General features: G+C 36.8%; 1 protein-coding gene across 2 annotated transcripts in view; it reads right to left on the minus strand.

Annotated features, from left to right (window-relative positions):
* polrmt (polymerase (RNA) mitochondrial (DNA directed)) overlaps nt 1-16,394 on the minus strand; it is a 66,872-nt gene that overhangs the window by 37,033 nt on the left and 13,445 nt on the right. For both annotated transcript variants that reach the window (XR_007958114.1, XM_052037642.1), the window contains exons 5-9: nt 10,312-10,498; nt 7,405-7,554; nt 6,623-6,790; nt 3,712-3,882; nt 2,127-2,366 (exon numbers count right to left, since the gene is read on the minus strand). Coding sequence is in view for 1 of the 2 variants with exons in the window: in XM_052037642.1 (XP_051893602.1) it covers nt 2,127-2,366; nt 3,712-3,882; nt 6,623-6,790; nt 7,405-7,554; nt 10,312-10,498 (916 nt within the window). In the remaining variant the exon portion in view is untranslated. The remainder of the gene's footprint in view (nt 1-2,126; nt 2,367-3,711; nt 3,883-6,622; nt 6,791-7,404; nt 7,555-10,311; nt 10,499-16,394) is intronic.

Raw genomic sequence — 16,394 nt, forward strand, 5'->3', positions numbered from 1 at the left:
CGCAGCCTAGATATTGGATCCCAACAAAACATTTGGTTTTGAATGCAGTGGGATCCTTTATGGTTGGTAAGTTACAAAATGGCAATTGTACCAGTTTTTGTTGCATTTAACGTTACAGTAGAAATTTTAACTGATATTTCCAGCTGTGTTTCACCCATGGGATGATCATTTGATTGACATATTCTCTGAAGATGATTTCTTTATGGAGTATAGAAAATTGAATCTCTGTCCGGGGAGTGATAACCGTTGGTCAGTGATTGTTCCCAGAACAATGTTAGTTTTGTTTATTCATTCACACGATTAGATGTTGCTGAAAATGATGGCATTTGTTGTCTATCTCAAAGTGGCCTCAACAGGAGGCAGCACAACCACACTGATGACTCTGAGAGTTACATATAGGTCAGGCTAGGGACAGGCTAAGGACTGCAGCTTCCTTTTCTTAAGAAGTCAATAATGTGGGTTACAATAATCTGGTAGTAGTATAATTTTATATGTCAGTCTGGAAGGGAGTACCATATAAGCCAGATCTATCTACTTACCTTTGCGTCTCGCTCCAACCTCACAAAAACCAACACATATAACCCCTCATCGCCCAATTCCCAATCACATCCCCTGCTCTGTCTAACCCCCACGCTGTTTCCTGGGACACTGATCCTACATCCCATTGCACCATCGTCACCTCTCCATCAAGCACACCATTTCCAGATCCAAGGCCCAGATAATTCAACGTGACTCAACAACATACCACTCCTCCCCTCACACATGTGGCTGACAATCATAATAAAAACCACCCCACTGACCACTGATGAGCCCCATTCATCACCCACCCCCACCCCACCCTGTCTCACAGCTAACCTTGATGTTCTGCTCTTAAACCCTAAATGGTCCTGGGAACATCAGCATTCCCCAAAAGTCATAGCAAGCAATGCATTTGACTCTGAAAATATGCAATGCCTTCTGGATCATGTTGAAGTCCTGAGGCCATCACCACTACATATATTACAATAATGGATTCATGACCTTCTTGTATGATGCTATTATGATGTCCTTTAATATCTAGAATAGTGTGTTTTGTCAACTCCAGAGGCAGAAATAACCTAGTATGGGCAGTTACGGCAAATGGAAAGAAAGTGGCAATAACACATTTGCAATATGATTATACCGATAAGGGTACACAACTGTACCTAATAATAAATTTATTTACTTTCACCTCATTCATTGTAATTTCTCTCACACTTCTCACTGAGATTAATATTCCTGACAAAGAACAGTTCTCTGCCTGCATTTCATGTAGTCCTTTGTTCCAATGATGTGTTTCATCAGTCAAGCCCAAATCAAACAAAATTTAAAAAATACAGATTGGAAAAAGATAAGTCCATTCACACAGTCCCTTTATTTTTGCCCTCCCCAACTGGTGCCACTGACATTCCAATAATAAATAAATTTCAACAAAAACCAGTAGAAAGAAATTATCTTGTCTAACTTTACAAATACAGCATTATTTATAAAACGAGTTTCTCGGATTCTGGGTTGTTGGTCCTACCTAGGTGATTGTTAATTATTGAATACCAAATTTTTCAGTTGTCTTGCCTGAATTAGAATGTTATAGATATAAGTCCAACTGAAACTTTAAGTACAAAAATTTATATTGATATTCCAGGGCTATAGGGATGGAGTGCTGCACTGTCATATGTGTCATTTTTCAGATGAGATATTGCAAATCTTTATCTAAGCTGAATGGAAAATATCCTGAGACATTATTTTGAAAAAGTGCCTCAGGTGTCTTGGTCAATATTTATCCCCTCAGTCAACACACAAAGAGAAATCGGGATTTTAGTCACACGTCTAAGATAGAGCTTCATACACACAAATTATCTACTACATTTCCTGCTTTACAATAACGACTAAACTTCAAAAGGTACTATGAAGTGTTTCAGGATGCCCAAAGGTCATAAGAAGCAAATATAAATGCGCGTCTTATTTCTTGCTCAGAAACCTCATTAATCTTAATATGTGAAAGAAAACCTGTTCTCACAATTAAAGATGCAAGCTGATAGATTAATGCAGATTCTTCAAAATAACAATACCAATCCATGTAAAATCCAAAAGAAAATACTGTGCCTTACCTGTCTGTTACTGCGAAAGCTATACATATGGTACAAGGCAGGAATAAGACTTTTCTCATGAGTTTGGTTTGGGGTGTTTATAGGGATTTTAATTTCACGAACCATCAGATTCACGAGATGAGTTCCCAATTGTACAACCAGAACATGTGGCCAAGAAGAGTCTTCACTAAATAGTGAAGGACCTGAATTCATCTTTCTTTCCAGATGCATCATGTATTCACGAGGCAGCAAGTTGTTTAGCTAGAAATGAAAGATAATTTAAACAATATGTTCATCATAAGTAATAATCAAAGAAATAAAAAGTACTGAAGCAAGTTGAATTTACCCTCTGATAGCTTCTTAATATTACTGCTTATAACATCCAATCTCCTACTTCTGCTTTATCTAACCTTACATCCAATTATATTTTTGCAAGCCCCTCTTAACTCCCTTACACATATTGTGTCCCTTAACTCAGCACATCGAAAATCAAAAACATTGCAGATGCTGGCAATCTACAAACGAAACAGAAAATGCTGGAAATACTCAGCAGGACAAGCAGCATGTGTGAAAAGAGAAACAGGGATAACACTTCAGGTCAGAACAAAACTGCCTGACCTGCTGAGTGCTTCCAACGTTTTCTGTTTCTTTTCAGAATTGTTTTGAGCTTGCATCCCTTATCGCTTATTTTTCCTCCCAAAACATTAGTCCACACTGTTCTGCAGCAAATTGGATCTGTTGCTTGTCTGTCCAACGCACAATTTGTCTATATTCTCTTAAATCTTTTACAGGATCCCTCGGTTTGCCAAATTGCATCTTTCATGCTGTTAGAAAAAGCATCATTAAAACATCAAGGAACACCATATCATTATAGTTCAGCTCTTCTCTACTCCAAAGAACATTTATTAACCCTTTCCCTTTTTCATGCTAGTCAATTTCTGTTTATGTTGCTTTCTTTCCTCTCTCGATACGTTCCTGAATACTTCCAATTTAATAGGATTATTCTGCGCACTATGTCAAGATCTCGTATACATATACTTTCCCATATATCACTGTAACTTTACTGTTTCTTTTCCCTCTTGTTATTTCAAAGTGCTTTAAAGTATTATGTTTGTCATCTTCTCTACAAGCAATGCTCATGATGTGTAGACTTATAGAACTGGAAAATGCTTTACTGCTAAAAAAAAATGATATATAATATTGAAATATTTGTAAAAATTATTAAGTTGGGGCACAATAACACAATTATAAAATTTATTCTTGGTGCAGTTCATTGAGAAACTTTTGATAAAATGAAGGGGAAAACATCAATTTCATTTGTTACAAATTCAGTGTAGCTTACACAAATAATATGTGCTTTAATTTTTGTTTAATTCTAGAAAATATTCAGACAGGATTTTAACATATATTGGAGCAGAAAAGCAATTATCTTGATACATGCTGCTAATGGATAGTAGCCTTCAATCCAACAGATTGCCAATTTGACTACTTTCTTGTAAAGTCCAGATAAATGTATGTCAGACAATTTCTTAATTACTATTTTCTACCATCACTTTATTGAAAAAAAAGCAATCTTATTAGAAACAAATTAGTTAGTCGATATTACCTCGGTATCCTTTGCCAACAGTTCAGCATAGGCATGATAAATGTCTCTTATTTTGTCCACCATCTCATTTTTAATCTTCTTTCGTACTGAATACTTGTTGTAGACTCTGTTGCCCAGTTCCTTTCCAATTATCACTAATGCCTCTCCATTTGGAGGGATACTGGGAATACACTGAAATGCATGTAAATTATGTTTCAAACATCACCATTTCCTCAAAGAATCATCTTTTCTTGCAGGCTAAATAGTTCAATAAGGTCAGGTTGAAAATTATAGCATCACCCTTTCTTGCATTCCACAGAAGTGCATATTTCCTTCAAAATGATTATAAATAATGGGAACAATCTTGCAATATTAAGGTAATTTCCTAATCACTTCCTCATATACAATTCCACTATGTTTTAGTGAGTGAGAATGGCTTAATAGACCATCTGGTCTTTTCTTGCCCCAAGATAATGTACATTAGTGATAATTTAGGCTAACAACATAACAAACCATTGCTATGCTCCAACTTCTGCTTTGACAAAAAGCAATTTTGAATGTTAACTGATGAGAAGCTTAGTCTGTGCTCTAAATTTCAATGTACTAAACAGTGCTAAATCATATCCTAGAGGGCAGCTCTTATAGTGTAGGCTTTATAGTCAGATAATTTAATGCCACATTTAAAAGGACTATTTTTGTTGCTAGACACACAGAAGCTTCCATATTATAAACCATCACTTCAATAGTCTAAAAGCAGCATTTCAAAAATAAATGAGTTGTGAGTTATATGGACATATTCAAAAGCTAATTTTAAAATGATCTTAGTATATTTGAAAATATATGGCTAAGAATTATCATTACTGGAGATAAATACAGAGACAATGCTAAGAAAATTGAAGAATAGGAATATAGATTAAATTCTGAGACATTTTCAACTAATGAGCTTTTTATTTGTAACAAAGCCAAAATTTTTAAAAATCTTGTTCCTCTCTGCATGTCTTAATTTTGACTTCCGCTACTCACAGTGATAGAACCACATGCATTCAAGTCACCAAAATATCCTGCACCAAACTCATTATCTCTCCTTGTACACCTCTCCGGTCCTTTATGGATGACCTATATTCCACAATACCATCCTTACTTCATTCCTTATCTATTCTTAAACAGCCAAATTCCACAATAGTCTTTGCTCAATTTGGTCACCTTCAGCAATGCTCTTAATTGCATCTCAAGTCTCCTTCAATGCCACGTTTACCCATTATCTCTCGATGGCATTATCCACAAGTGTAGTTTCAGATTTCATATGTACTATGATGAGCCTCAGTATTACCTTCCTGCCCACACCCTGCCCTATTGCTCTGAAGGATTAACTGTCAGGCATCCTCTCATTTAATATCGCCAGGCCTAAATTATCCTTTTTAGTTTTCGTCAGAAGCTCTGGCGTTGACCCTATTCAAAAGATACATGTTCAAACAGAACTCAACAGTATATAACTTTGGTATTCAGCTTGATCCTAGGATAAACTTAAAGACTCACATGTAGTCCACTAAAAACAGCTACAGGATATTGCATACCTCTACTTCTGATAGTCATACTTTTGTATTTTCAAGTTATGATTTTGTTTCAATTTTTCAGCCACTCTACTTGAGCCCCAGAAGAAATGAATTTCTAGATCCCAATTTGTGTCTGGATTTCTGTGATGCCATTTGCTCTCTTTTGTTCCATCAGGAAAAGCCTCAGGACATTTTCTTCTATGTCAAAGAGTCCATGTAAAAGTAAGATAGAACAGTACAGCACAGAACAGGCCCTTCGCCCACAATGTTGTGCCAACATAGCTATTCCCTCCTACCTACAGAATGCCCATATCCCTCCATTTTCCTCTCATTCATGTGCTCATCCAAACCCCTCTTAAAAGCCCCCAATGAATTTGCCTCCACCACTAGTCACCACTCTCTGTGAAAAACGTACCTGACGTCGGCTCTGAACCTACCCCCCCTCACTGTAAAGGTATGCCCTCTGGTACTAGATCGCTCAGTAATGGGAAAAAGATATTGCTTGTCCACCCTATCTATGCCCCTCATAATTTTATACACTTCCAACAGATCACCCCTCAGCCTCCGCTGCTCCAGAGAAAGGTGCTGTCATGAACGATACAAATTCCTCACCTTCCCACCTTCTTATCTCTAAACCTGCCCACTTAAAAGTGCTTCCTTTAATCTGCTTTACCACTGCCTACTCAGTAAACATTGCCTTCCTTTGTGAAGTACCATGCAACATTTCAATACACAAGATATTAGTCTACACTCGCATACAAGGATGTAGAATACTATTAAAATTGTAAGGAACAGGAGCAATATGTAATTTTATGTAAAACAACATGAATTTCACTGAGTAAATAAATGGTCTATCTTTGGCCTTCTTGTTCTTGAACAATCTTTTTCAGATATTGACAGAGAAATAATTAGGTTGAAATTCTGTCCCCCCCCCCCAAATAGGAAAATAACACCAGCTCCAATAATGGGAAATCTACAATTAGTTATTTTGCATTAACATCAAAACCATCACTGTAGTCCTCATCCACTTACCCCCTCCATCCCCAGTCTTTCTACTTTAGGACTATTGTTCTGTTGTCTGGAGAGTGAAACGTTTGAAGTATACCCTGATTTGTTTTTTGCTTGATTCACTTACTATGAATCTACACGAAGGTTTATATTCGATTTCAGCTAACATTTCTCAAACTAGTCTCTACATTCAAAATGGATAAAAACCAGGATACATTAACTTCCAATTCCTGGGCTGAATTCAAACTTGAGGCCATTATACTGCTATGCAGCCCTTAACTCCTTCAAATGCTTAAATTCTTCAGGGTATTAATGTTAAGAATCAGATAAGTTTTATCTGATTCTTACCATATAAACTTTATCTTTCATACCTGTAACATAATGTCCACATACTCTTTATCATCCAGCAGGCAGAGATAAGGATAGAGGTTCATTTTCCAGGGACAATTTCCATCGCCAGCCAAATGAAACTTGCATTCACGAAATGCCCGCAGAAGAGATTTTTGCCACTTGGCACGTAAATCTGCCAGACGTTTCCGCTAATTTTAACCAATATAATTTCAGTTAGTGCTCATCGAGACAAATAAATAACAGGTACAAGACACATTTTGTTTCTCAAGGCAATTAGCTAATATTCAAGTTGATGCATTTGCATCAGTTATCACACAGATTTAAAGCCCGCAATAGAAATGTACTACTCTTCCTGAACCTTAAAAGTGGCAGAGTAATAAGACAAGATAATTATGTTTTTCAAATCTCAGATTAAAAAAGTAATAATTACCTGGAGATCAATTACAAATTATGGATTTAATTACTGAATATTCAATTGCACTCATAGATTTAGAAAAGGGATTATAAAATTAAATCTAATGTAATCACCTTTAATATTTTGTGCCCAAATGCCATCCTAAAAATGAATGAATTAAGAGCTTAAAAAGCTGATGAGCCATTTTCAACAGTGACAGATGAAAGCAGCTCCACAAACACCATGATCTCTAAGATTATCATTAGGAAAGAGCAACAGCACATAGGCCACACAAAATGTTTAATTTCTTTTTCTTTAATTTCAGACAACTAGACCAAGATCCAAATGTAAAAAATTCTTCCAATTTTCCCTGCTTTATTATGTCTGAATGCTTAAAAGCACAAGTACCATTCTTTTCATCTTCTCTGTAATGGGCTTTGTTACTTCAACAGAGTCAATAGCAATAGTATTTGCTTGCTCCTTCTTTAGTTGTCTGTCAAATCTCTCCTTCAGTTCTGTAAAACAGAGATCCAATTTGGGGTATTTGATAGGTCCAACCTAAAATAAAGCACAGTGCTTAATCAGTACAATCTCTTAATGATATTACTTATTCATCAGGATGTTTTAGCCTAATAATTATGGTACTGGTAACCCAAAGGTTATACAGTCAATTCAAAAATTCTGGTTATTTTGTGGACAAGCAACTGGAGAGTACTATTCACTTATAATACTAAATTATAGTAGTTACTCCACGATTGTAAATGTTATCACCCTTGTCATTTCTTTTATCTCTAGAATTATAACTGTATATATTATCCAAGCCTTGTGATAAACTGTTTGCATAAAGGTTAAAACAATAATACCAATTAATGCTACATAAATACTGGATTATGCTTTTGGAGGCCAGCACTTCATTTTGCCATGCAAACTGTAGGAATGGACCATAAGACATAGGAGCAGAATTAGGCCATTCGATCATGGCTGATTTATTTTTCCCTCTCAATCCCATTCTCCTGCCTTCTCCCCAAAACCTTTGACGCCCTTACCAATCAAGAACCTATCAACCTCTGCTTTAAATATATCCAATGACTTGGCCTCCACAGCTGTCTGTGGCAATGAATTCCATAGATTTATCACCTTCTGGCTAAAGAAATTCCTTCATCTCAGTTCTAAAGAGACGTCCTTCTATTCTGAGGCTGTGCCCTCTAGTCCGAGACTCTCCCACTACTGGAAACATCCTCTTCACGTCCACTCTATCCAGGCCTTTCAGTGAGATCCCCCTCATCCTTCTAAACTCCAGTGAGTACAGGCCCAGAGCCATCAAATGCCCCTCATGTTAACCCTTTCATTCCTGGGATCATTCTTGTAAACCTTCTCTGGACCCTCTCCAATGCCAGCACATCCATCCTTAGATATGGAGCTCAAAACTGCTCAGAATACTCTAAATGTGGTCTGACCAATGCCTTATAAAGCCTCAGCATTACATCCTTGTTTTTATATTTTAGTCCTCTCTAAATGAATGCTAACATTGCATTTGCCTTCCTTACAACCTGTAAGTTAACCTTTAGGGAATCCTGCACTGGGACTCCCAAGTCCCTTTGCACCTCCAGTTTCTGAATTCTGTCCCCATTTAGAAAATAGTCTATGCCGTTATTCCTTCTATCAAAGTGCGTAACCATACACTTCCCTGTGCTGTATTCCATCTGCCACTTATTTGCCCATTCTCCCAAACTATTCAAGTCCTTCTGCAGACTCCCTGCTTCCTCAACACTACCTTCTCCTCGACCTATCTTTGTTTCATCCACAAACTTGGCCACAAAGCCATCAATTCTGTCATCCAGATCATTAATATAGAACATGAAAAGTAGTGGACCAATACCGACCCCTCCAGAACACCACTAGTCACCAGCAGCCAACCAGAAAAGGCCCCTTTTATTCCCACCCTTTGCCTTCTGCCAGTCAGCCAATCTTCTCTCCATGCTAGAACCTTTCCTGTAATACCATGGGTTCCTATCTTGTTTAGCAGCCTCATGTCGATGGAGGGCTGTATTCTAAAACATCAAAGAGGTTAAAGTAAGTAAAAATTTCATGACACAGCCCAACTTCAACCTGCTTCTTAACTGTAGTTAGCAGCCAAATTCAAATTGTCTTACATGAGCTGTGGAGTTGTTTCAGAAACTATTTCACTCTGAGAATAAGAAGTTACTTAGGGGGCACTTACCAATCTATACTTTATAAAGCTGCATTTAAAGTACCTTAGTGATAAATAATTGTTTGTACTAGACATTAACAAGCACTTAATTTAAGAGCAATAAACTAGTAAAATAGTTTGAGTATGGTGACCCTAACGCACCTATTTGGCGATGAATCGCTCCTGAACTGCTGGCTAAAGAGCAATACAATCTGGGCTGCTGACATTCAGTATTCCCTTTTGGAACAAAATTCTTTAAACGTGCTTTACAATTTTTCATTCAAACAATTCACCAGGTGAATTATAATATCTTGGAGATAACCAAAACAGTTAATCTATTTCTTTCTGTAACTGGTATAAATAAAAGTTTTCAGGAACACAATAAACACCAGATACAGTAACAATGTGTGCACATTCAACAGAAAGCATGTTTTTCAAAATAAATAATCTGTAATTGGTATTAAAATAATGTTACTTTGAAAATGCTTTCTGACAACAGAACAACATGTTCATACATTAAACATTATGATTATACAATTCACTTTACAAAGCTACTCTAAAAGGAGAGCACAGCCTTTACTATTAAATAAATTAATTCTATTGAAATTTCAGAGTGATTTTTTTCCAGCAATGGTTTGTCATTTTCGACAGCACTCTGATTTTAAAATGCTCCACAGATCTTTAGTTAGTGGTGGTGTCATTGCCAATGGCCTGTAGGTTATCAATTAAGAACCTGTTTGCTGGTCCATCATAGACACACAAAACAATTTAACATTTCCTGTCCAGCAGATGATGAAGAGCCATAGATGCTCTTCTGACCAAACACAAACTAACTCTTCTGATAATGCAGGGCTATTTGAGCAATGATATTTGCCACAAACTGGCAATATAAATATATAATTGAGAGCAACTTCATTAAGAAGTTGCAAGACAGATTTCAGTAAACAGGTTTTAGTTCTTAGCTACATTATAGGAGAGCCATCAATTACTGACTTTATGTTCATCATTATTAATAATCAAGACATTCAAAGTACAGGTTAAATATGATTACTAATTACAATTCTGTCTGGTAAATTAATCTGGTAGAAATTCTTTTCCCTCTAGCAGCATTCTCTCTTCCATACCTCTGAATAAAAATGTGACACCAATGGAGACTGGCAGACTTGTGCTTCGGGTTCAGAAAAGAGCTGGAAATTGGGGTTTACAACATGAATGGCTTTCATTACCATTTCTCTTTCATCTTTATGGAATACAGAAGTTTTAAACATATCTTGAATTCTGAAGCCATTTTCCTCCAGCTGTTGAATACACCTAGGAATATAATTTCATGCAGATAATGAGTAACTTTATAAGTGACAATTACATTTTTCTACAATATCTTTTCAAGAGTCAGGCTGTCCTCTTCATGTAACGTACTGTTCAATCCATAAATTCATGGACATTTTTAATCAGTCTTCATAACATACAAGCATAAATTTTGTCGCATTGAAAACAAATGTCTGGAGAGTTTTTTTTACTCAAATTCTTCTGTTAGTCTACATTTAAGATTATGATGGAAAATATTCCCTCTGGCATTTTCTTTAGGAGCCAAAATCACAGACTCCAACTGAGAAATGTCGCCAGGATCTGTCGTTAACAAACACAAGGTATCCACAGAAAACTCCTAAAGGCAGCACTGGAGTTAACACCATACAGTTATAAGTCACACAACCTTGGCAAAGTGGCTTACATTGGAAATGGACCTGATAGAAGTCCCTGTGAGTTTGCTTCATTTGGTAATATTATCACCCAAAGGTTGATAGATTGTGGGTATTAGCCTACTAAGCAGGGTCTGATTCAGAATCCAAGCTGATACTTCATTGCAGTACTGAGAGTGTACTGCCTGTGGAAGTGCCAGCCTTTGAAAGAAATATAGGGCTAAAGGATTGACACAATATGAAAAACAGAAAGATTTCCCATTGTTCTGGCAAGATTTCACCTTCAACTAACATCAAAGAAAAAAATCATTCTTTTTATAGCTGTTTATGGGAAGTTGCTATACACAGGAATATTTTAACTCCACAAGAGTTAATGTACTTTAAGAACCATTAAGCATTTTGAGACACTTAAATGCAATAAGGCACTATCCACATTTGTAAAGAAATAGTTAATTTTTTTTTTGCAGCCATTGCTCTTGGCTCATTTTCATCTCATTACAGGACTCAAAAACTACATATAACAGCATATCATTGTACTGTGATTATGACCTGTTCCCTGACTAAAGCACTAAGTCAACTCATTAAAATGAAATATAATTTTTATGGCTTTGCAGCATGCAGTCCTGTTGGGAGAAGTATTGAACTTTAGTTCAATTAATTTAAAACCTTCAATATGCCATATTTATCCACCCAGACCTCAAAATTTATTGCAGCTATCCACTATACCTTCCTATGTCAATATTAAAATGTGAACAAGATCATGGATGAATGCTAATGTCAAACACAATATATCAGGACTCGCTGAGGTGTGGTTCTGTGACAGTCCTGTGGTACCTTGATTCTTGCATCACCTGCTACAAGCCCAGTCTGACATGCATGGCTGTCAGACCTTGGACAGTAGTCAGGGCTGATATCAATGAACACCCTTGACAATTAACACTGAAGTGTCTTCATCTCACTTGGGAGTACATTTTTATTCTTCTTTCAGTGTTGTTTAACATCCAGGGTGGATGTAGAGGCTAACTAACAGTAGGATTACCTCAACTTAATCAAAGCTCACTGATGATAACTGTACCAGCCCCTGCCATGGATTTGACAGGATCAGCCAACTAAGAACAAATGTTCCGCTTTCCCAGTCTGAGTTTTAACAAACACCATTGGGTAGCTCTGTGTAATTACATTCTGTGGCACAAGTTAATGATTATGATTTCATTACCAGCCATAACCTTTCTCAAAATCTGGAACCTTTTAATTGGACATGCAGTCAAATTAATTTTTGCTTTCGTGAGCATTTATTAATATTAGATTTATTTTGCTACTTCACTCTTCCAAATTTCTAAAAATCACAAGGAAATGCAGATAATCAGATTTAATTTGCTGAGTCACTGCCCAGCATGTTAATCACAAACATCTAGTTGCTGCTGAGCCTGAACACTGTTTTCTGTGCAATGTGAATCGCTAACTTGGCTTAACATTTCACAAATACACATCAGATAGTGTGGGAGATGGATGCTTCCAACATTAGCACGGATATATTACATAAGTAGTGTTCTACCTAAAATGAGGTTGAACAAATTGTGGATCCTAGAATATCAAGATTCTTCTGAGTGAAGCTTTTGTTATAGATCAAAAGGTAGAGATCATTTTGGCTTCAAAACTAGAAAATGCTAGAGATACTCAGCAGCATTTGTGGAAAGAGGAACAGAGTTAATGTTTCATGTTGATAACCTTTCAAGAGATCTTTACGATTGGGTGAACAGGCTTCAAGCCCCGGGAGTGAGCAAGAGAGACCAAATATCTGGATAACATTTTAATGAAAGATCCTTGACCTGAAACATTAACTCTGTTTCTCCCCAGTTGCTACCTAACCTGCTAATTTCAAATTTACAGCTTCTCCAATTATTTATTTTGCTTTTTGACTACAGCATGCTGAAAAACGATTGTGGGTCCTAGTTTAGTAAAGAAAATTTTCTACAATATCAAGCTTTATTGCCTTAAGTAAAATCTTCTTTGAAGCCTCAAGTAAAATCTAGTAGGTAATCAATATTTTTAGAACATTGTTGCACTGCAGGATGGGTCAGTTCTTGTTTAGGATCCTGTTTAAAAATTTGTTTAGGATCCAAACTCCAATGAAAAGGATGCCAAGAACTTGCATCTACCTGTCAAGCACTTGGAAAGGTTTGCATGGATTAGACCAGAAGATAAAGACAACATGTTTGGCACTAAGCTTTCAAACAAAAAGGCCACCGCTTCAATTCCCATTCTCCACTAAGTTTGCGAGCCATAGGTGGATCACAGGGGAAGAGGATGAAGTGAAACTTGATGTCAAATTGCCTATGAACACTTACTACCTAGCTAGCCTACAGATGCATGTTTAATTAAGTAGGTTCTCCAGAATAACTGTGTTCAATTGATCAATTGTAGAGAGAAAAAGGAGAACATTTTGCAAAAAAACCTTCCATCAAACGGCTTACTACTTAAAAGTTTTAGGTACCTCCCACAATAGTAATAGTACTAGCAGAGGCACCGTAAGACCATAAGATAGACGAGCAGAATTTGGCCATTCAGCCCATTGAGTCTGCTCTGCCATTCAATCATGGCTGACTTTTTTTAAAACCCCATTCTCCTCCTTCTCCCTGTCACCCTTAACCCCCCTTACCAATCAAGAACCTATCAATTTCTGCCTTAAATACACCCAATGACTTGACCTCCAATGTCCTTAGTGGCAATGAATTCCACAGATTTACCACCTTGGAAACAAAAATAAAACCCCTGGAGAATAGCATCCAATCACAATCAGGAGAGAGATAAGCGTCAAGTGTGTTCACAAAGCTGAAGAAATTCCTCCTCATCTCAGTTTTAAAGGGATGTCCCTTTAGTCTGAGGCTGTACCCTCAGATCCCAGACTTTCCCACTAATGGGAACATCCTCTCCACGTCCACTCTATCCAGACCCTTCAATATTTGGTAGCTTTCAATGAGACCCTCCCTCATACTTCTGAACTCCAAGTACAGGCCCAGAGCCATCAAACACTCCTCATACGTTAAGCCTTTCATTCCAGGGATCATTCTTGTGAACTTCCTCTGGACCCTCTCCAGGACCAACACATCCTTCTTTAGATGCAGGACCCAAAATTGCTCACAATATTCTGAATGTTATATGTTCTACACCAGGAAAATTTCTCTTAAAAAGTACATACAGGGGTGAAGAAAATCGTATTGTAGTCAAAATATTTTACTATCTGCTTCCTTCAAATTCCCTGTTATTCATTCTGGAGATGAATTCTGCAAGGTTAATCACTGAAACCAAAAAAACCATACATTTCCCTTGAACGTGACGACAGAGTTGGGACTGTGCACCAAAGGATCAGCAGCTCTTCACTAATTCTTAACCCTGTCACTATATGGATAATTTCAATACTTAAAACCAGCTTCAATTCCATAGATCAGACTTGCAACATGACTTGAACAATACCATTAGAATGTGCAAGTCACTCATATTGCTTTCATTTGGTCATCACTCCTTAGTATTTGCAAAAATATTTCTTTTTAAAATCAAAATGTTCAAATTCACTTCATCAATGAAGTAAATTATGCCTGCCTCTCTCCCAACTACTTGTTGATCTTTAATTTCTCTCTTCATCCTTGCAACATTTTTATATCCTACCCCCTTTGCCAGCTCCACACTCCTCCAAAAGCCTCTAACTCTGCTTTAATAACTTCCACCTACCTATTCCTACCCCCACTGTTTTCCTTCAGCCCTTCCCTCTACAGGCTTCCAATGTCAGGCATCTCTCAGTCCTCCTTCAATTATTGCTTGCCATTTTACTCTGCCTATACTTAATTTTGGCTGTGTGCAAAACCACAGGAAACCAACTGGTATATTGAAAGCATAAAATGTAATGTCATTGAAACATCCTGCAAGTACAATTCAATAATTAATGCATAAAGAAATATATACCATGCAGTTCCAAGTCATTTTAAATACCTTCAGTGCTTAAAATAATTCCCTTAGAAAGGCAAAGCTTTAAGCACGGACATTCCTACAAGTAATTGCTTTTCATTTAATGAAGAAAACTGGCTATTCAATGATCTTTAGTGTCCGTCTAGGCCTGAAGTAAATCTTAAAATAGAACTGTAAATGCTTAATGAGATGGCTGTTCTCCAAATGCATTAATGATCAATAAGGCACATTATATATTCTATGACCTTGCACAACAAATTTTTAAAAAGACTATGATGTATTTACCAATACAAGACATTTAGATCAATGTAGAATGAAATAGTCCTTAAGAAGTTTAGAAATTAATTTTCACCCAGATTGCCATCCCTGATTTAAAAAAAAAACTGATAAATTCTGCAATAATTGGTGGTTGTATTGATGCTTCCTTCTTGATGTCTGAGGTTAAAATTAATATGCATTGGATCAATCATGAAGCAAATGTAAATACCTGCATCAACCCCTTCAATGCTGAACAGCAAAGACATCATTACATAAATAGAGCAAGGGAAGGTCTCTGATAAAAGGATGATTCAGAGCTAGACTATGCAGAAAATATTTCTTCACCCAAAAGGGGTGCCAGTAGCATGGAATATTCTACCACAAAAAGCAGATGCAAGCTCAAATAAAGACTGAAATCTCAGGCTGATTCATTTTTATAGCCAAGGGAAATGGAACCAACATCAATCACTTTCCTAGTTCTGATTATCTGGAACACTAAGTATGTTTGTTTCTAAAGATGCTGCCAGACTTGCTGAACGTTTCTTCTATTTTTTGTCTGTATGCCACGTAACATTGGAGTTAAGCTTTGAAAATGTGAGAGCTGAATTTGTCAACCTTTTTTAAAGTTTGGAGTTTGTTGCAACACATTTGGACATTAAAAGACTTGGATAGAAAAGCTTTAGGGAGATATGGGCCAAATGAAGGCATACGGGACTAGCTCGGACAAACATCTTGGTTGCCTTGGATGACTTAGGCTGAAGAGCTTGTTTCCATGCTGTATAATTCCATGACATTTTTGATAATCATCGTTTCACTATTGCATTTAAAGCTCTGGATATAGAATTTCAATGATATCCTTGTTATTTGTAAAAGGAAGAAAGGTGGAGCAGAAGAATCCCAAAGAACTTTATGTGCACCAGTCATGGGCTGCAGCCATGTGACACTGTAGGCTCCTGTAATTTCATGAGTTTCAGGAATAGAGAATGTTTTCTACTCCATCAATGTACAGATGATCAAGAGCTCAGGACTATATCCAATTCCCCAGCAAATAGGAATGACAGTTTTATTTTAAAATTATGCTCTATGCCCAAAGAAGGCAGACAGCAACACTAACTTCCAGGATATCAAGACTCAACCTTTCAACCCTGACTTACAATGTATCAGAATATCTATAGAAACCTAGCTAGGCACATGCACTCATGAAGGTTTATTACTGAATAATTTATGCAATTTAAAGTAGTATTTTAGATCAGTGTATGCTTCATGATCTCACTTTGCTAGATGCAGGA

Source organism: Pristis pectinata, chromosome 24 (assembly GCF_009764475.1).
Source record: "Pristis pectinata isolate sPriPec2 chromosome 24, sPriPec2.1.pri, whole genome shotgun sequence".
Taxonomy (NCBI): domain Eukaryota; kingdom Metazoa; phylum Chordata; class Chondrichthyes; order Rhinopristiformes; family Pristidae; genus Pristis; species Pristis pectinata.